The sequence below is a fragment of the Castor canadensis genome, chromosome 1, assembly GCF_047511655.1.
Source record: "Castor canadensis chromosome 1, mCasCan1.hap1v2, whole genome shotgun sequence".
NCBI classification, from domain to species: Eukaryota; Metazoa; Chordata; class Mammalia; order Rodentia; family Castoridae; genus Castor; species Castor canadensis.
Genome location: NC_133386.1, coordinates 44386710 through 44407380, shown reverse-complemented (window position 1 = coordinate 44407380; position 20671 = coordinate 44386710). Strand labels below are relative to the sequence as shown.

General features: G+C 36.8%; 1 protein-coding gene across 3 annotated transcripts in view; it reads right to left on the bottom strand.

Moving 5' to 3' along the window:
• Positions 1-20671, bottom strand: part of LOC109694790 (DNA helicase MCM9) — a 116410-nt gene that overhangs the window by 27918 nt on the left and 67821 nt on the right. For all 3 annotated transcript variants that reach the window (XM_074075602.1, XM_020176941.2, XM_074075604.1), the window contains exon 8: positions 18896-19070. In XM_074075602.1, coding sequence (XP_073931703.1) covers positions 18896-19070 — 175 coding nt within the window. The remainder of the gene's footprint in view (positions 1-18895; positions 19071-20671) is intronic.

Sequence of the window (20671 nt, the reverse complement as noted above, 5' to 3'; positions counted from 1 at the left end):
TCTTAGGACTGCCTTTGCTGTGTCCCATAGGTTCTGGTAGGTCATATTTTCATTTTCATTAACTTCCAGGAACCTTTTAATTTCCTCTTTTATTTCATCAATGACCCACTGATCATTGAGCAATGTGTTGCTTAGCTTCCAATTGTTTGCATGTTTTCTACTATTGTTTTTGTTGTTGAGTTCCAGTTTTAATGCATTGTGATCAAATAGAATGCATGGGATTATTTCTGTTTTCTTATATTTGCTGTGACTAGGTTTGTGCCCTAAGATATGATCAATTTAGAGAAAGTTCCATAGGCTGCTAAGAATAATGTATATTGTGTGAATGTTGGATGAAATATTCTGTGGACATTAGCTAGGTGTATTTGATCTATGGTGTGATTTAGTTCTAGAATTTCTTTGTTGATTTTTTTGTTTAGATGACCTACCTATGGGTGATGGTGGGGTATTAAAATCTCCCATTACCATGTATTGGAGTCTATATGTGCTTTTAAGTCCTTTGAAGTATGTTTGATGAAATTGGGTACACTGAGATTGGGTGCATATAGGTTAATAATTGTTATTTCCTTTTGGTGTATTTCCCTTTTATTAGTATGGAGTGTCCTTCTTTATCTCGTTTGATCAATGTACATTTGAAGTTTACTTTGCCTGAGATAAGTATTGCTACTCCTGCCTGTTTTTGGGGGGCCACTGGCTTGGTAAATCTTCTTCCAGCTTTTCACCCAAAGCCAGTGTTTGTTTCTGTGAATGAGGTAGGTCTCCTGTAAACAACAGATTGTTGGATCTTCCTTTTTAATGCAGTTTGCCACATGGTGTCTTTTGATGGGAAAGTTAAGTCTGGTAACATTCAGTGTTAGTATTGATAGGTATGTGGTGATTCCTGTCATTTAATTGTTTTTGTTATTTCAGAGTTTGATTGTGTGGTGCTGAACCAATGGTACTCTCTGATTCCTTGTCTTTTCTTCTCCTGTGGTTTGGTACTGCCTGTCCTCTCATAGCTTTGTTTGCTTCATTTCCTCTGTGCAGAATTCCTTGGAGAATGTTTTGTGGTGATGGTTTGGTGGTCATATATTGTTTTAGTTTCTGCTTATCATGGAAGACTTTTATTGCTCCATCTATTTTGAATGATTGTTTTGCTGGGTAGAGTATCCTATGGCTGAAGTTATTTTCATTCAGTGCCTGGAAGACCTCACTACATGCCCTTCTTGATTTTAAGGATTCTGGCGAGAAATTTGCTGTGATTTTGATGGGTTTACCTTTATATGTTATTTTTTTTTCTCTTTTACAGCCTTCAATATTCTTTCTGTTCTCTGTGTTTGTTGTTTTAATGATAGTATGTTGCAGGATAGTTCCATTTTGGTCAAGTTTGTTTAGTTTCCTGGAGGGTTCCTATACCTGAAAGAGCATAACTTTCTAGATTTGGGAAAATTTTCTGTTATTATTTTATTGAATATATTATGAATCCTTTTGCTTGGACCTCTTCTCCTTCTTCATTGATTTACTTATTTTTAATTTTTACTTTATTCATATGTGTATACAATGTTTGGGTCATTATCCCCACTTCCCACCACCCCCTCCCTTACCTCCCCCAGCTCCCTCCCTTATCCCCCCGCTTACCCCTCGCTACCCAGCAGAAACTATTCTGCCCTTATCTCTAATTCTGCTTCTCCTTATTCAATGTCCATGATTCTCAGGTTTGGTATTTTGATGGAGTTGGTGAGTTTTTGCATATTCCTTTCACAGGTCTTGAGTTGACTGACAGTTTCTCAGTTTTTCCTTTAATTCCTATTTATTTTTCAGTTCTGAGATTCTGTCTTCTGCTTGTTCTAGCCTTCTGGAGTGGCCTTCTATTGTGTTTTGTGTTTCTGTTTCATTCTTTTTTCTGAGGTTTCTCCATATCATGGTCACTTCCTCTTTAATATTGTCTATTTTCATCTTTAATTCATTTATCTATTTGTAGTGTTCTCTGTTTCATTTTGGTGTGGCTCCTATGTGTTTATTTATTTGTTTCTGTGTTTTCTCATATTATTTATTTTTGGTGTCTTGAAATTTCTTGAGTACCTCTTGTATGTTTTGATTAACCATGTCTACTATCATCTCCATGAAATTCTCATTGATTACTTGCAGGATTTCTTCTTTGAGAGTGGCATAGTTGGATTCCTTGGTGTCATTTACCTTTGTTTTGTTGGAGTCCAGAACTGGGTGTCTGTTTTCTTCATTTTCCTCTGAATCCTGTATTAAGTTATTTTTTCAGGAAAATGTTTCCATCCCTTTTCTTCTTCCCATTGCTCCACTTGGTACTGAGCAACTATGTTCTTGATAGGCTATTTGGTGGTTTTAATAACCTGTTTCCTTCCTCTTGATTTAATTTTTGTTTTGTGGCTGTCTTGGGTTTTTAGCTAGGTTGGTATGCTATTTCTGTCATTGGTCTGGGTGTAATTTAGTTATAACTAATTCACTGGTTTAATACCTGACCAGCAGTTTATATGTTATGTAGAAGACCCCTTGGTGGTAATATCTATAAGCACTGGGAGTTGGGGGGATTAATGTGTGTAAGGCTAGCTATAGAAATTTGGGGAGTTGGATAGGGTGGTACTAAAGGGGAGGTGTGAAGTGGGGTGTGTGAGGGGGGTAGCAGTGTAGGGGTGCTGGTTTTTGTGGTCCTTGTGTGTGTTTGGGTGTATTTCTGTTGTAGTATAGTACGCTTGTGTTAGGGATGGCAGGGGTTTGGAGTCGTGTAAAGTTGGTATAGTAAGTTTTTCAGTGGGCTGTAGTGTGTAGGAGGGAAGTGTAGTCTGTTGACAGGTTGGGGGAGAATGGGAAGGGAAGGTGAGGGCAAGGGGAAAAGAGTGGGTGAGAAGGAGCAGAATGAGTTATTGGGGATGGGAGGAATGGATTTTAGCACGAGAGAAGCATGGAGAGTGAAGGTTGTGAGAGTAGGGATGAGAAGACGATGATGGTAAAGTTGACAGTAAAGAAAGAAAGTAAAAAATAGGAATAAAAATAAAAAGAGAAAAACCCACAATAACAAAACAAATAAACAAAGAAATCAGCAGGACAACAAAAAAGGAAGGAGGAAAGGAGGGAGGGAGGGAGGGAGGAAGGAAGGAAGGAAGGAAGGAAGGAAGGAAACCAGCTTCAGGAACAATAGAATTTCAGTCTTAAAGTTCTGGAATTGCTCCTCTGGCATCCAGCCCTTTGGCACATATGCAGAAGCTTGATGTGGTCTCACCAGTTGACTGGCTTGTGAATAGTGTTTTGTTCTTCTGTCTACCAGCTAAATTGAAATTGTGAGGTGAGGTATATTTGCCAGATCATGCAGGGTGGTCACAGATATTGATTTCCTTAGCTGATAGATGTATTATGCTTCAGCTGCAGCTGCTTGGTCCACTCCTCCCCCAGAGAGGTGTGGCAGTTTAAGTTTGAATGCTGCCCTCAGGTTTAGAAGATCAGCCCTGTAGTCCACTAATTGTCTTGCTTTGGAGGAAGCTTTTCACTGTGCTTGTGTACTGGAATTTCCATGCTGGGGCTAGTTTCTTTTCCCCATCCTCTTTCTCTGGGGCAGGGTCAGTGTTCCATCAGGCACCCCCCCCCACACCCCCACTGTCAGTGTGTTAGGATGGTTTGCTGTTTGTTTTTCAATTTTGCAGGGCAATTTGACTTTGGGTGCTGCTCACTGGCTCAGGAGATGAGCTCTGTGATCTGCTACCTGTCCTGCTTCTAGAAGTGGTTTATCACCCACCTGCTCTCTGCCTTCCTGCCTTTCCAATGTTTGTTTACTGATAGTTCATGCTGAGATTAGCTCCTTGCCCCACCCCCTTTCTCTGGTGCACTTTCAATGTTCCCACCCTCTCTGCTGTTGTGCTAGATTACAGTTTGCTGTTTTTTGTTCAGTTTTTTTTTTTGGGGGGGGTGTCAGTCTGCCCAGGGGTTATGCTGGTTTATCCCTGTGGTGGCTGGGGGAATTCTGAGTAACACTTGGCATTCATCTCTTTGGTTTCTAGAATGTCTCCCAGGCAGGTTTGGAGCCAGCGGCAGCTGCAGTGGTGGTGGCAGCTCTCAAGTTTTCTCAGTGTAAGGTGTTGTGGGGAAGCTTTCCAACGGGCTAGGGGTTCAGGGAGTCAAAGGTTTGATTCTGGTTAGTGCTTTTTTTCCGCCAAGTATGGCTCCAGCATCTCAGGGAGGGTTTGGAGTCATGGACCTTAGGCTATCTCTTCCATACCCTATTGCCATCTTGGATCAAGTTCTGTACTGATTTTAAATATGCTTCTCTGAACCTCCTAGTCTTTAATACTAAAGAATGGAGAACAAGTCTAATTGCATTTTTTCATTTGAGCTCTTCAAAATAATTATATGTAACTATCTCTCCAATTATTTTTTCTACATATGGTGTAAGAAAACATGGGGAATATATTAAAAATATACAGCAAAAGTCAATATTATGTGTTAAACAACAAAAAACAGTAACTTAAAAATAAAAATATTGATTTACAAATTACCACAGGATACAGGCAGCTATTTATATGTAAACATCTCAATCCTCCAAAGATATTATAGATGGAACAAAAAGAGGGCTGTGGGCCTGGTTCAAGTGGTACAGCACTTGCCAAGCAAGTGCAAGGCCCTGAGTCAAACCCCAGTACTGCAAAACAAACAAACAAAACAAAAACCAAGGACAGCAAATGAAGTCCTCAAACAAAACTTACTGAATTAAGAAAAAAAAATCTAACAGATGGTGAATACTGTGAATTTCAATTCACATGTAAATAAAGAAATCAGTCAAGTTAACTCTAGAGCTGACACTGGAACAGGAAAAAGCAGTGGCTGAGAAGCAAAAGGAGGAGAGACCAATGGGGCCCACATGATGGTTGAACATAGACAGTCACCCATAAAAGGAAAGAACCCCTACAAAATAGAGAAAGTATGAACAGGGTTGAGAACACATGAGTCAAAGCAGTGAGCTAGGAGTGCATCAAAAGGGGGGCTGGATAGTTCCTAGAATCACAAGTGGCTGTCTCTGGAAGGGTCTTTGAGGTGATAGAGGTGACATGGGGTGGCAGCCCCTAAGAGTCTTAGTGATCAGGTGAAGGAGGCAAGTAGTAGGCATTAAAGATCCTATAGAAACAAATAAGAGTCACAAAAGCAGAAGACACACCAACAACCCACCTTGGAAAAAAACACTACTATGTAAAATGCACTTAACAGAAATTACCCTGAACTAAAAAAACATCAGTACACCATCCAAACCTCTTGCACCTGCTATTAATGATTCAGGGTAAAACATTTAAAAATGCATGGAAGTAATATGCAACATCTATATTAAAACTACTTCAAGAATCAAAATATTTGAGTTGGTAAAACTAGATCCCACCCCCTAAACTGTGACTTGAATTAAATAACACTTTCAAATTTTTAAACTACTCCAAATAAGAAATAAAAAGTTATAACATGAAAGTACCAAAAGAGTAGAGGATATATATCAGAAAGGGAAAAAAATGGGTAGAGGGAGAAGACAAAATAATTCAGAAATGAACATCTAAGTTATCTAAGAGAGAACAGATGGAACTGAAAATATGATAAAGGGTGATAAGGACAGGAATAAACACAGCCAGAGAGTACAAAAAAAAAATATAGAAGACCTAAAAACTCTATGAAAGAAAAAGTTGCTATAGAACCTAGGCAAAGTACAAAATACACAGAATTAAGAGTTTTTGAAAAATAACAAAATACACAGAATTAAGAGTTTTTGAAAAATAACAAAACACACAGAATACGGCAAACTACCATTTAAGAAAAAATTCCAGAAACAAAAAAATATATACATTTCTACAAAGACTCACTCACATCTTAAGAAACTGACCAGGAATTATCAACTGAGGCAGTTTAAAGATAAAGGGAAAAAATCCTTTGGGCCTTCAGGAAAGAAAACCAAATCATCTGTAAAGCAAAGGCTATCAGAATGGTGTCAGATTTGTCAATAGCAACATACAAAGCAAGACTACAGGAAAGAAAGTGTAAGCCAAGGTCTTTATATCTGGTCAACTATTCTTCAAGTGCCTAAACTATAAAAAAATGTTTGAAAATATGCAAGAACTTGGTTCAATACTCTGGAGTCCGTCTTAAGGAATCTGGGAAAGGTAAAGATTCATTCAATCAAGACATAATGGGATGCCCTGGAACTCTCATAAAGACTGATAGTGAAGTACCGAACACATCTAATTTTAGATGTAAGAACAAAACAAAGAAAGGTATAAAAGTAGAAGAGCAGTTTATATATGTTTGTTGTTCTGATAAAGTATAAATACAACATTTTTTTTTTTTGTGGTAGAGGAGTTTGCTTGTGAGGTAGATGCTCTACCACATGAGCCAAATTCTTAGATCCCCTTTTTTTTATGGAAGAGGAGGAAAATAAAAAAGGAAAGACGGAAAGGAGAAATGGTTGTCAAACTACAGTCCAGAGGCCAAATCAAACTCTCAACCTATTAACTGGAAGTAAAAGAATATTGGAAAGCAGCCACACCCATTTGTTTACATATTAGCTATAGCTTCTGTAGTTTTGTCTACTTCATAAACATACTGATGCAGTTATATTGTTTACAGCGATAGAGTAAGAAGCTGCAACAGAGACTGTATGGTTCACAAAGCCTCAAATATTTACTCTCTGGACTTTTATAGAAAAAGTTTGCCAATCCCTACTTATAACAAAAAGACAAATTTTCCTAAATGCCAAATACGTAGAAAAAGGAACACAGTAAGTTCTTAAAAAACAAAACAGTGGATGCCAAGTACTTTGGTATACCAATAACTGAAAGGTGCTTAACTAACACATTAAAAGATTTTTAGGTTGTTCATAAATCTAAACCAAACTCTGCTGTATACAAGATTTTAGGCCTGGTGGTGCACGCCTAAAATCCCAGCTACTTGGGAGGTGGAGACAGGTAAACAGAGGTTTGAGGCCACCCCAGCCAAAAGTTAGGGAGACCTTATCTCAAAAACAAGCTAGGTACGGTAGTCCCAGCTACTTGGAAGGCAGGGGTAGGGGAACTGTGGTCTGAAGCCACCCAGGCAAAAGTGTGAGACCCTATGTGAAAAACAAACTAAAAGCAAAAAGACAGGAATGTAGCTCAAATAGTAGAGCATTTGCCTAGTGCAAGGGCTGAGTTTAATCCCCAGTGAGTGGTGGGGGGAAGGGATGAAAGGAGGAAGAGGGAGGGAGTTTGGGGGGGGACAGAGGGAGGGAGGGAGAGAGAGAGAGAGAAACTGAAACCAAAAGGCTAACTATTAGACACATCAAATAATACAAGATTGGGAGTTGTGATCATGATTCAGGCAAGAAAGAATTAAGTAAAATAAAGAAATACAAATCCTAAAGGCCACACCTTCATTAAACAAAAGCTACAAGATATACAAGACAAAATAAAAACACAGTAGTAAGAGACTTTAATGCAGTATTCTGTCTGAAATACATCAAATATAAGAAAGGTACAGAAGACCTAAATATAATTTGTAAGATACAGTTTGTATCTTTTATCTGCATGTGTGCATTTGTGTGTACATATGTGTTGCACTGGATTACAGAAAATATAAATTCCACTGAAGCATACAAGGGTCAGTAATGAAATTGAACATATGTCAGATCACAAAGAAAAACAAACTCAAAGAAGTTCCTTCTAGTAGAAATAATACAAACAGTATTTTCTTACTATAATGAAATAAAACTAGAAATTAATATCAGCAGAAAACAGAAAGGTCCTTCTAGCTACAGATTTAAAATTTCTTTAAATAACTCTTGGAAGAGTTGTACAAGCCAAAATAGCAGAATTTCTTTAAAAATGATAATAAGACTACTACATATAATAATCTATAGGATACCACAGAAGCAGTGCCAAAGAATACATACTACTATGCTATCTTTTGGGTAAGAAACAGAGGAACTGTATACACATTCTTTGTGTATTTTGCTTATTTTTGTAAAAAAAAAAAATAGGAAGGATAAATCAGAAACTCATGAGAGAACATCCATAAGGAAAAGAAGAAAGTAGAATGGAAGACAGAGTTGGGAGTGTCATTTCTTTGATATATCTTTTCATAGTTTTGAATTTTGAACCATGGTTTACAAACTCAGAAAATAAAATTTGAAAAAAGCAAACTGTTAAGAAGTGAACACAAACAGAAGTTTAAAGACCTATTACCTTAACTGCATGTGAAGAAAAAATATATATAGCTACACAAAGAAAACAATTGGTTAGATTTCATCTCACCCCAGTTAGAGTGGCCATAATCAAGGGCAACAATAACAACAAAATGCTGCTGAGGATGTGGTGAAACAGGAACCCTTATTCACTGCTGGTGGGAATGCAAATTAGTACAACCACTACGGAAAGCTGTATGGAGACTCCTCAAAAAGTTAACGATAGAACTGCCTTACTATCCAGTGATATTGTTCCTGGGCATCTACCCAAAGAAATGTAAGACAGGATACAGTAGAAACACCTGTACACCAATGTTCATCACAGCACTATTCACAATAACCAAGCTTTGAAAACAACCCAGGTCCCCTACATCTGATGAATGGATCAAGAAGTTGTGGTATATATACACAATGGAGTATTACTCAGCCTTAAGGAATAATGACATGTGGTTTGAAGGTAAATGTATACAACTGGAGGACATGATGTTAACGGAAGTAAGCCAGACTCAGAAACACAAAGGCCACATGTTTTCTCTTATACATAAAAGACAGATCCAAAGATAAACATATACACAAAACCAAGCATGATCATATACAAACTCAGATGTAGAACAAGTTTGTAACAGTGGAACTACTCTATGGAACTCAAGGAAAGAGGGAAAGGAAAAGAAAATGATCGAGCATCAGTAATATCGTATAACGTAAGATGGGAAGGTAGAGGATATAAGGATGTATAATGAAAGCTGTTGAATAATGGGGGATGGGAGGTAAAGGGGTAAGGGAAAGTAATGGAGGGGTTGAATGGACCAAAGTAAAGTACACCCACAGTGGGCATACTGTGACCATGAAAACATAAATATTAATGAAAAACAGGACTGTAAAATAGGTACAATGTGTGCATGGGGTGGGTACTAGTTGGGGGGGGAATGAACGAGATTAAGGTGACGGTATATGGTAGATGGACTTCATATACCCATATGAAACAGAACTAAGAAACCTCTTGCAATTGCTTTAAGTGGGAGGGGGGAGGGGGTTTAGGAGGAGAGACGATGGGGACAATGTAAATAATGTACAATGTAAGTGTAACTGGAAAATAAAGAATTGATTCCAACTACTTTTGAATATGTACTTTGTTATGGTTTGGTTCTGAATTCTCCAAAAGGCTCAAGTGTTGAAGCTTTGGTCCCTAGCTAGTGCATCCAATTACCAACAGGTGATTAGATCACGAGAGCTCTGACCTAAATGATGCTGGCATCATTGGGAAGTGGAAACTTCCAGAGATAAGACCTAGTTGGAAGTCACTGGGGATGTCTTCTTGGGGGCTGTATTTTTTCCTAGGCCCCTTCCTTGGTCCCTCTCTGCTTCCTCGCCTCAATCAGGTGAGCACCTCTGTTCTACCATGTCTTTCCTCCATGATACTCTGCCTACCACATGTCCTGAAACAATGGAGTCAGTGACCCTGACCTGAAACTTCTGAAGCCAGAAACCAAGTCTCCTTTGTTAAGTTGATTTTCTCAGGTATTTGTCAAAGTGATGGCAAAACTGACTAATACATACTCTGACAATATATAACCTTAGCTGAATACTCTCCAAGAATAAAAAGAACTGTCTGTAGTTCTTTTCCTTGAACATCGCTTTTTTTTTTGTTTATTTTTTTGGCAATTATGTTGGTATAATAACTCTGAAACTATTTTGGAGACTCAACTGAGTTTAGAAATACATAGAATCCTGTAAACATCTTCATATATACATAAAATAAAATAACTAAGGATCTTCTGATCCAGGCCAAAACGGATACTGGGTAGAAAACACGATCTTCAGTAGTGCAAAAGCACTATGGAACTGTGCACTTAAAAACTGTTAAGCTAGGGGAAGTATGACTCTAGCAGTAGAGCACCTGTTTTGCAACCATGAAGCCCTGAGTTCAAACCCCAGTCCTAATAAAAACCATAGTCTTAATAAAAAAAAATTAAGAAGCAAAGTTTTACATTCTGTGTGTTTGAGCATAATTTTTTGTTTGGTGGTACTGGGATTTGAACTTAGGGTCTGTAACTTGAACCACACCACCAACCCTTTTTTGTGATGGATTTTTTCGAGATCGGTCTCTTGGAACCTTCATCCTCCTGATCTCTGCCTACTGAGTAGCTAGGATTATAGGCTTTATCACAACAAAAAATAAAATAGTGTGCTTAAGTAGCTACAGCTTCCATCTATTGATTATATTGTAGGCACTGAGTCAGGAAGTTGACACATACAAACTTTAAGTTGAGAACATCCTACAGGGAGAGCCCTGCTACTATACTGCTACGATCACGTCACAAAAACAGAGCTGAAACTCAAACATGATGATTATCTCCCACCGTCAGGAAAGTAGTAACTTACGCTAGAATTGATACTAGGTCTCTCTAACCTGCAAGAATTTGCTCTTTCCACCATAACCATATTGGCTTTTCCACAAATATACTAACAATTTAGCTATGCTTTATTTTAACTAAGGGATGTTCACTGCTGTTGTCATTGTCTGATATTGTTATTTCTGAGTGATGACAGTGGCAGTTGTAAGTAATTTTAATGAAAATTCACAAAGAAGAAAATAATTCAGCAAGAAAAGTGATCTCCTGGAAGCATCTGCTTATCTTGGGGGGTTCTTATTTCAGGCCATATTCTCTATATGGAAAACACGGAGCCTAATAACCCAAGGTAAAAGAGATTTAAATCCAGGTTATATAACTGCTCTGTTTTTAAATAAGACAAGATTTTGAAGTGTGAGAAATACTAAGACTGGCTGAAAGTTTCAGGACAGCATGTGTTAGAAACATGGTCAGAATCAAAAGCAGCTACTACTCGATGCTTGTCAGCATAGAGGTCCTGCACCCTGGGGAGTAGGCTAGAAATAAGTATGTTAAGTTCAGAGGAGACCACAGGAACCCTGACTCTGTTATTACAGTGTAATGTAAGAATATCTTCACTAAATTAATCAAGAAAAGGAAACCTGTTCAAGATGGAGAAGTAAAAGGTTCAAACCACTCAACAGCATTACATAATTGTATAGCATACAATGTTAGGAACTGAGTCTTTTAAAAAAATGCATGCTAATAAAATAGTATAACTGTTTTTATGAATCCTGAAATAGTTATGTGAGAGGAGGAATAAAACAGAATGTCATCAACATCCACACTTTATAGCCGATTAACAAGACCCAGTTTAACCATGATAACATGGAGAACGTGATCATGTAATTCCCTGAACGCACAAAATTACAGGAACCTTTAAATGAAGTAAACAGACTAAAATGTTTTGCAAAGTAAACATTTTTACATAAATGTAAAGAAACTGGAAGGCTAAAATACTGGTTGTGATCCATGATTCAGTTCAAAGAGGTATTAACACTGAGTAGCAGCCAAGACAAAACAAACATTTGGAGAGTTTTGTCTTGAAACCATAATAATATGAATGTTTAACACAGTAACCATAACAACAATGCCTAGCATGGTGTGGTGGTCTAAAAAAGGGATTTCATTAAATTAAAGTACTCAAAGTGCTTCTCAGGCTAAACTGTACAAAAATATCACAACTTGAAAAATGGGTTGAAGAAGAAACAATGAAAAATTGACTATGGATATAAGTAGCAACATAAAGTTCAAATCTCTTGCCTCTAAGCTGAGAGTCCTTTCCAGCAGACAAAAGAAATCTAGCATGAAAATTATTCTTAAAATTCTTTTCTTTGGAAAACATCTTTTTAATTTAAAAAGGGCTACTGATGATAAATTTTAACCCGGCACTGTCATTTCTTTCCATCCCTTGCAATCTATTCTTATGTCTCCTGTGTTGGTGTACCAATAGGGCTCAATGCCTGAGTACTGAACTTGGGCCTATTGGTACACTGTCACCAGTCAGGGAAGAGAGGAGTGCAGAGAGTTAAGCGTTCAGAAATCTCATTTGTCAGAGTGATTTCATGTCTACTGATTCCAAAAATAAATACATGGATTTATATATTTTTTAGAAGTAAGGATTACTATAGGATAATTTACACAACACTAAAATTCTACCTTTTTAGGTGCCTCTCTGTAGTCATTATTCTCCCCTAACCCCGAACCTCTAACCCCAACCTCTGATTTATCTCCTTATTATGCCTTTGCTAGATCTTCAGTAGCTTTGTATGCATGGCATCATTCACTTTGCATAATGCTTTTAAGATTCATCCATGTTGGTGCGTGTATCAATAAGTTCGTTCCCTTATATTGATAGTAGTAGTCCATGGTATAGATGTATCAAAACTTATTTATTTTTAGTTGATGAACTTCTGAGTTATTTTCAATTTTGGTGATTATAAACAGAGTAGCTATAAACCACGTCTGCAGAGGTCTTTTTTTTTTTTTTTCCGCATATGGATATCCAAGTGTTCTGGCATAAATTTTTTTTAAATGACTATCCTTTCTCTACTGAATTATCCTGGTATCGTTCTGAAAAATCAGTTGATTTTATATTTGTGGGTCTATTTCTGGATCAGCATTTTCTGCCATTGAGTTGTGTCTATCCTTATGCCAACATTACACTGTTCTGAAAATTGAAGCTATATAGTAAATCTTGAAATAAAGTCCTCCAAATTTGTTCTTTTTCATCCCTGTTCTGGCATTTCTAGTTTCTGTGCTTTTCCATATAAATACCAAACAAACAAGCAAAAAAGCCCATTGGATTTTTGACCAGAATTTTAATGCTTTTGGGAGAATTTACATCTTCATACTATTAAGTAGTTCTGATCAATGCAACCAGGTCTATCTCTCTGGTTAGCATGTTATAGGTTTTCGGGTATAAGTATTTTGCTAGATTTAGCCTTAAAAACTTTCTATTGAAGAATGCTCTTATAAATGTATGTTTTAATTTCCAATTATTCATTGCTACCACACAGAAATACAATTAATTTCATGCATTGGTTTTGTGTTTTACAGCCTTGTTATGTTTATTAGTTCTAGTGACTTTTTCATAGATTCTTTGGAATTTTCTATGTAGATGATTATTTCTTATAAAATACAAACACTTTTAACATCTTCTTTTTTTTTTTTTTTTGCAGTACTGGGGCTTGAACTCAGGTGCTACACCTTGAGCCACTCCACCAGCCTTTTTTTGTGATGGGTTTTTTCGATATAGGGTCTCAAGAACTATTTGCCTGGGCTGGCTTCGAACTGCAATCCTCCTGATTTCTGCCTCCTAAGTAGCTAGGATTATAGGCGTGAGCCTATAATTGAATGTGTTTTACTTCTTTTTTGTGCTAATCTTACTACAATTTCTAGTAATACTGACCAGAAATGGTAGGAGTGGACATTTTTGCCTTCTCCTAATCTTAAGTGGAAAACAGTCAGTCTTTCACCATTAAGTTTGCCATGTTTCTTGCATGTTTTCACAGATCATTTTTATGAGTATTTGTCAAATACATTTTATCTATTAGGATATATATATATATATATATATATATATATATATTTTTTTTTTTTTTTTTTTTTTCTGCATCAGTCAGCTTTTTGTGGCTATGACAGAACACCTGACATAAGTAACTTCCGGGGGGGAAGGATTTATTTGGCTCATGGTTTCAGAGGTTTCAGTCCATGGTCACTTGGCTCTGTGGCTTGTGGGCCTTGGCATGGTGACGCAAGGCATCATAGCAAGGACCACGTGGTAGAACAAAGTGGCTTAACCTCACAGTGGATAAGACGGGGGTGGGGGGAGAGAGAGGAGAAAGGGTCCAGGGACAAGGCAAACCCTTTAAATATATGATCCCAGTGACCTACTTCCTTCAACCAGGCCCTACCTCTCAATGTAGCCCATTCAGGATGAACTCATCACTGAGTCAGTGCACTGACAAAGTTAGTACCCTCCTGATTCAATCATCCCTCAGTACTGCCACCAACTGGAGAGCAAGCCACCAGCACATGAGCCTTTTGGGGGCACACTTCATATCCAAACCGCGTTCTGCTAAAACCATTACACTGATTGATTTTTCAAACATACCACAACTTTGCTTTCCTGGGATAAAGCAATGTATAATCCTTTTTATATATTTTGGATTTAATTTACCAAAGTATTGGTAAGAATGTTTGTGCCTATGTTCATGGGTGATATTGTTTTGAAGCTTTATTTTTGTGTAATTTCTTGGTTAAGTTTTGTTGTTTCCATGATATGTGTGTGTGTGTTTACTTTATTTTAACTTACCGATGTAAATGAATTTAAAGTCTGTTTCTTGAGGGTAGCATATGGTTGAATCTTGATTTTTTAATCCAATCTGCAATCTCTTTTAATTACTTATATAATTATTCATATGATTGAGCTTAAATCTATCCTCTTGAGACATGGGGTATAGGTCAGTGGTAGGATGCTTGCTTAGAATGCACAAGGCCCTATGTTTGACCCTCAGCACCACAAAAAAATTTAAAAAATAAATTAGTCTATCACTTCTCTAACTGTGTTGTATTTGACTCACCTATTACTTATTACCTTTTTCTTCCTGTCTTCTTTAGAATTATTTTTTATGACCCTACTTTATCTCCACAACCACAACTAGTCATGCCTCCTTTATTTTCTAGCAGCAGTTCTAGAGTTTGCATCTTTAACTACCTTCAAATATTATACCACTTCATGTATAGTATAAAAACTGTATCATAATAAACTTTTATTTCCTCCATCTCTTCTTTAAACTACTATCATTTATTACTGTTTTGCTATACATAGTTAATTATTTTTATAGTCATTAAGAAAAATAGTTTTATTTTCTCTTATATTCTACTACTTTCAAGCTCTTTATTTTTGTGAAGAACCAGATTTTCACTGGGAGTCATTCCTTCTGTCTGGAGAACTTTTTAAATTTTTCATACTGTAGATCTGCTTGTCTAAAAATATATTTTGCCCTCAATTTTGAACACTATCTCTTCAGCTGACAAATTTTCCTTTTCAGTTCTAATTTTTGTCCTTCCTTATGAAATATTTTTCTTTTTCCTCAGGCCTTTCAATGCAGTTTGACTATAAGGGGTCTACATATGCTCCGAGTGTGTGTGCATGTATGTGCGTGTAGTCTTTTACCCTCGAGAGTCTCAGAGCTCTTTGAATCTGTATTTTGATGTCTATTAAGAATTTTGTATAATTCTTGGCCACTGCCTCTTTAAATATTGCTTCTTCATTCATTCTGTCTTCTATGGTTCTGATAACATATTTGTTAGATCATCTGGTATCATCATATACTACTTGAATAGTGTGTACATATTTTTCACTCTTCTGTTTTCTTTTGCGTAAATTTCTATTGACCTGTAAGTAGTTAACTATTTTTTCAGCAGGATCTAAAGCCTGTAGGAGGCATTTGTCATTCCTAATACTGTTTTTGTTTTGTTTTCTATTTCTACCAGTGTCTTCCATCTCTTCATCCATGCTGTTTACCTTTCCTACTAGATACTTAAACATATTACATATAGTTATTTTGAAGTTTCTGTCTGATAAGTGCAACATCTCTACCATCACTAAGTATGGCTCTGTCAATTGTTTTATCTTTAAAAAATAAATTATCCTTTTTCCTTTTTTCCTCTCTTCCTCCCTCCCATCATCTTTTCTATTCTCTCTGTATGTGTATTGTAAGTTTTGACTGGATATCTGTTATTGTGAGGACAAATTCCTTCTGTAAGGCCATGTCTATGAGGCTATCACAGTTGAAGTGGATACTGGCATTGTTGTTGCTATTTTCTCCCTAATTATACCACAGACTTTATATCCTTTCAGTATGAGCTGCTGTTACCTGTGCTTAGCATGGGGGTTTACTGTAGTATGGTGCTGGAAAACCATTCTCAGTGTTTCTACTCTATGTTCAGCTTTTAGCAGTCACTGTATACCTACACCTTCCCCAATGGCAGACTGCTGTTATTTCCTTATACTTAGTATCAGGTTAATGTGATGTAAGGCCAGAAAACCAGGGTGGTTCTTGGTCTTCCGCTCTTGATGTCTGGATGCCTGCTCTTAGAGAAGATGTAGTAAGATGTAAGCCTTCCCCTCCCATCTGTGGCAGTTGAACTCTGCCATATATCTCTGGTGGTTCTTGGACAGAAGGGATTTTTCTGTCCCTTCCCCAAGGTAGCTGAATTTTGTTTTATATTGGTTCAACATCCTGGACCCAAGAGAGTTTACTGACCTTCTCTTGGAGTTAAGACGGTTTTTGCTTCTACACTTTGTCCAGAAGCAGTATGAGTTTGCCTGACTCCTGGGGGACGGAAGGATTTTCTATCCTCCTCCAGAAGCCAAAGAATCTGTTGCTTCTACTCTTTGCTCAGAGGCCCTGGGGATAAGGAGGCTTGTTGCTTTAGCCCAGTGATTTAATCATATTATTTCATATGAGAAATTTGAGGAAGCAGGCAGTGTTTTAAGCTTGTCCTTGGCAGCAGTCACCTCTTTTTGTTTACATGACAGATAAGGGGAAGAGAAGGTCTATCTAGTCTTCTCCACTCAATTTCTTTTTGTATCTGATAGGGACTAGTGGAGAAGGGCTTGCAAGTGGATGAAAACTCCTCTTGCATTTGGAGCTCTCAGTTATCTCAACTATATGTTAGCCCACACTTTATCTTTTAGAAAACTGATTTTTTTTTTAAGTGATGTCTTCTTATTTGCATCTGTGGCAATCACTTTCCCCTCCATGATCTATCAAAGGTGAAACAGTTTGTGTGTTTCAATTCCCCTTTGAAGGGCTTATGATACTTTGAAATTAAGCTCCTTTGCTTTCTTTGTGACCTTAGCTCTCTGATAAATTGAAGAAAAGTTATGATTTTTGTGGACTATCTGGATTTTTCTTGTTAGGATAGGAGTGGCATGTTCTTACATCTTTCTATAACCTAAGTAGAAAAACTTAGTCTTATATTTTGTATGTCTTTGCTTTTTTCCTTTCACTTTCTTAGTAATTCATTTTTATTGTATTTTATAAAACTATGGCTCTGAGCAGGGCTGAGGCAGGAGGACTACCAGTTCAAGGTCAGCCTTTGCAACACAGCCAAGTTCCACCTCAAAAAAAAGAACTCTGTGATGGACTGCAAAATACAACAAAACTAGTCCTTTACCATAGATAAAGAGCATAAAGTAATTATAATTATGATAAGACTGTCCAATACCTTGATATCATAAGTGGATCGTGGAACATAATTATGGACCGTATAAAAGGGTCATACTAATTCACACTTGACAGGGATAAGGGAGGGTTAATATTTTCACTTGCAAAATATTCTGTAGTCTATGGCCCTGCCAACTTTCTCCTTTTTCTAAAACAGATTCAGAGAATGTGTCTCAATTTCTTTCCTAATAGTAGGGTTCATATGTAGGAGTCTTGCAAAATGTCCCAGATCAACCTCAGGAAAAGGCATATGAAAATAAAGCATAAAATAAACCATATTAACTGACAAACACGTCAATTAAATGAAGACATAGTAAGAAGTAAAAGTAGACTTTGAAGACATTTAATAAACTACCTGGCCAACCCCTGCTAAAGAGTTTAGAAGCAATAACCATTTTAAAGCATGTTTTCTAAAAACACTTTTTTATTATGGACTTACCACTGCTACTATTTTTTGTTTATATAATACACAGTCAACACACCAAGGACGTTTTATTCTTCTTTTAACTTTTTCATGTCTAACACAGTCCCTGACATATGGCATATATTTTTTATGTGTGTGTGTGTGTGTGTGTGTGTGTCTGTACTGGGGTTTGAGCTCAGGACTTAACTTTGTGAGGCAGGTACTTTACCACTTGAGCCATGCCTCCAGTCTGCATATGGCAGATTTTTAATAAATATATAGAGTGAATGAATAATAAATAAATAGATTAGATAAGGGTTCTATCTAGTTCTTCCTGGTATACTTTTCTGTATTCTGCTCTCTTTTTCCCTCACTTTCCTTACTTTTCCGCCAGTGTGTAGAAACAGATCTCATAGAATCTATACATACCAGTGTCTGCCTGGCACCCAAGTAGCTAGAACGATTTGAAGACATTGCTGGTAGCCCTATCTGCCTACATAGTTGGCTTCACACGCATTAGGGTTGAGATAAGTTTGGCCCTGTTGATTACAAGTATGGCTTGGCAGCCTGTTGGGTGGCCAACTTTTGAAACTAGGTAAGGTTCCAATAGCCACTTCATGGCCTGGGTGGGTAGATTTCTAAACCTGGCTCATTTTTCCTTTCCATTGGTAGGCAGAGACTCAAATATCTCAATCTTAAGTTTTCCTGCCTCACAAATGGAGCTTTATCTTATGCTAATATATTTTTTATTATCTAGTTTTCCATATGTTGTGGTCCACTTTCCATTAGGATCTATAGGAAGAATACTATTGAAAGCAGAAAATATGACATTTTTCTCTTCTTGAAGCTTTCAAAATTCCTAATACAGTAATAATGCCCAGAGTACATACACAATATTTACTGAAATGAAAGAGAATAAGTTGAATTCTGCATTGAAAGCTCTTCATAAATTCTTCTCATTAGTTAAGTCAGTCTCCATTTATACTTCATTTTCTCCTAATAATAATTTACTTATACACATCTATATTCTAATAAGAAAAACTTTCATGTGTATCTTGAAGAGTGATAACTGAAATTCTTGAAAGAATCAATAAGGTTCCCATTTTATTCTAATTATATGTTAAATAACCTCCTCAATTTCTATAGATTTTTAAAGAAAAGAAATGCTTACCCAGCCTTAGCAACACTTATAGTTTGTTGCTCCATTGCTTCATGGATACTGGTTCTATCATGCTCTTTGAGGCTATTAAACTCATCAATACAGCAAAGGCCCGCATCTGCAAGCACTAAGGCCCCGGCCTCCAAATTCCATTCTCCTGAGTCTTTTATAGCAGTTACCGTCAGACCTGAGGAAACAAGGAAGGTATGTCAGCCTGTATTTTCAAAAGCATATCTCCTACTTATGAAGGGCATAGTTAAGGTTTTTAAGACTTTCAAAAACAGACATTAGGACAATTATTCAGGTATCCAGGTGTTAGAAGGCCGTAGCAGCTCTGGTGCTCTGAAAAATCTAAAACATGTCATCTAGTATTTGGTAACTAGAAGTCCTCAGATTTTCTGTGTCACCTTGTAGGGGCCCTGACTGAGTTTTCTAAACTTTTGGAAGGACCAATACATTTCCAGAGACCTTATGCAAAGAGGTTCTATTATATGCTGTTAATCAGGGAAGGGTACAATCATAGAAAACAGTGGTTATTATAATGTGGTGAAGGGAACAAAAAGTTTTCTTCTAGTCACAATACAAGGGAGGAGATGCTTCATAAGTTTTGCTAACTTTGATTTATCCTTCATACCAGTCAATAAAGCAAAGTAGTTAAAAGTGCTTTTGGACTCAGCTAAACTTGATTTGAATCCTGGATCTGTCACTCTGGCTATTGGCTTACAGGCAATTATCCTAATATATATAGGCCTCATTTTATTTTTCTGTAACAGGGGAGAATAATAGAAAATATAGATTCCTGGATATTTAAATAAAATATAATCAAAGTTCTGTAAAAGATATATGACACATAATGAATATTTACAATAGCTACTGTTCATGAAAACAGATAAATTTCTGATTAGACTGATCAAAGCAGGGGGAAGAAAAGAGAAAGAGAAGATGTAAGTTGCAAGTATCAGGAATGAAAGAGAGGACATGACTATACAGTTAATAATGAACTAATAAGTAAATACTATGAACAATGCTATACCGTAAGTTTGGTAATATAGATGAAATGATTAAATTTTTTAAACATACAAACTGTCAAAGTTTCTCTAAAATCATATGTGTGTGTGTGTGTGTGTATATATATATATGGTTTTTTGTTTGTTTGATTTTTTTTTTGTTTTTGAGATGAAAACTCATTATATTGCCCAGGCTGGGCTCAAGCAATCCTTCCACCTCAGCATTTCAAGTAGCTGGGCCTAAAGGCATGTTCTATTGTGCCCACCCAGCCTTATATCTATTTTGAAAATTGAATATGTAGTTAAAAACCTTCCAACACAAAACTCTATAGGCTGAAGTGGATTCATAATGAATTCTAGCACATATTTAAGGAAGACACAATGCCAGTTCCACATGAATTTTACAAAAATATAGAACAGGGAACACTGCCCAAACTCATTTAATGAAACCACTATTATAATGATACTAAACCAGGCAAAAACCATATTAAAAGAAAACTACAGCCCGGGGGGGGGGGGCAATAAAGGGTAATGGGGGATGAATATTATCAAAGTACATGTATAAAAATGTCATAATGAAAGCCATTGTTTTGTAGAATTAATATATTCTAATAAAAAAAGGAAAATCACATAAACCTAAGAAAAGCTAATTCAACATTCAATATTAATTCACAAGCCGTGTATGGTGCTGCAAGCTTGAAATCTCAGCATTTGAGAGGCTGAAAGCAGGAAGAGCGCAAGTTCAGGGCCAGCCTGGGCCATATAAAGGGGCCCTGACTCA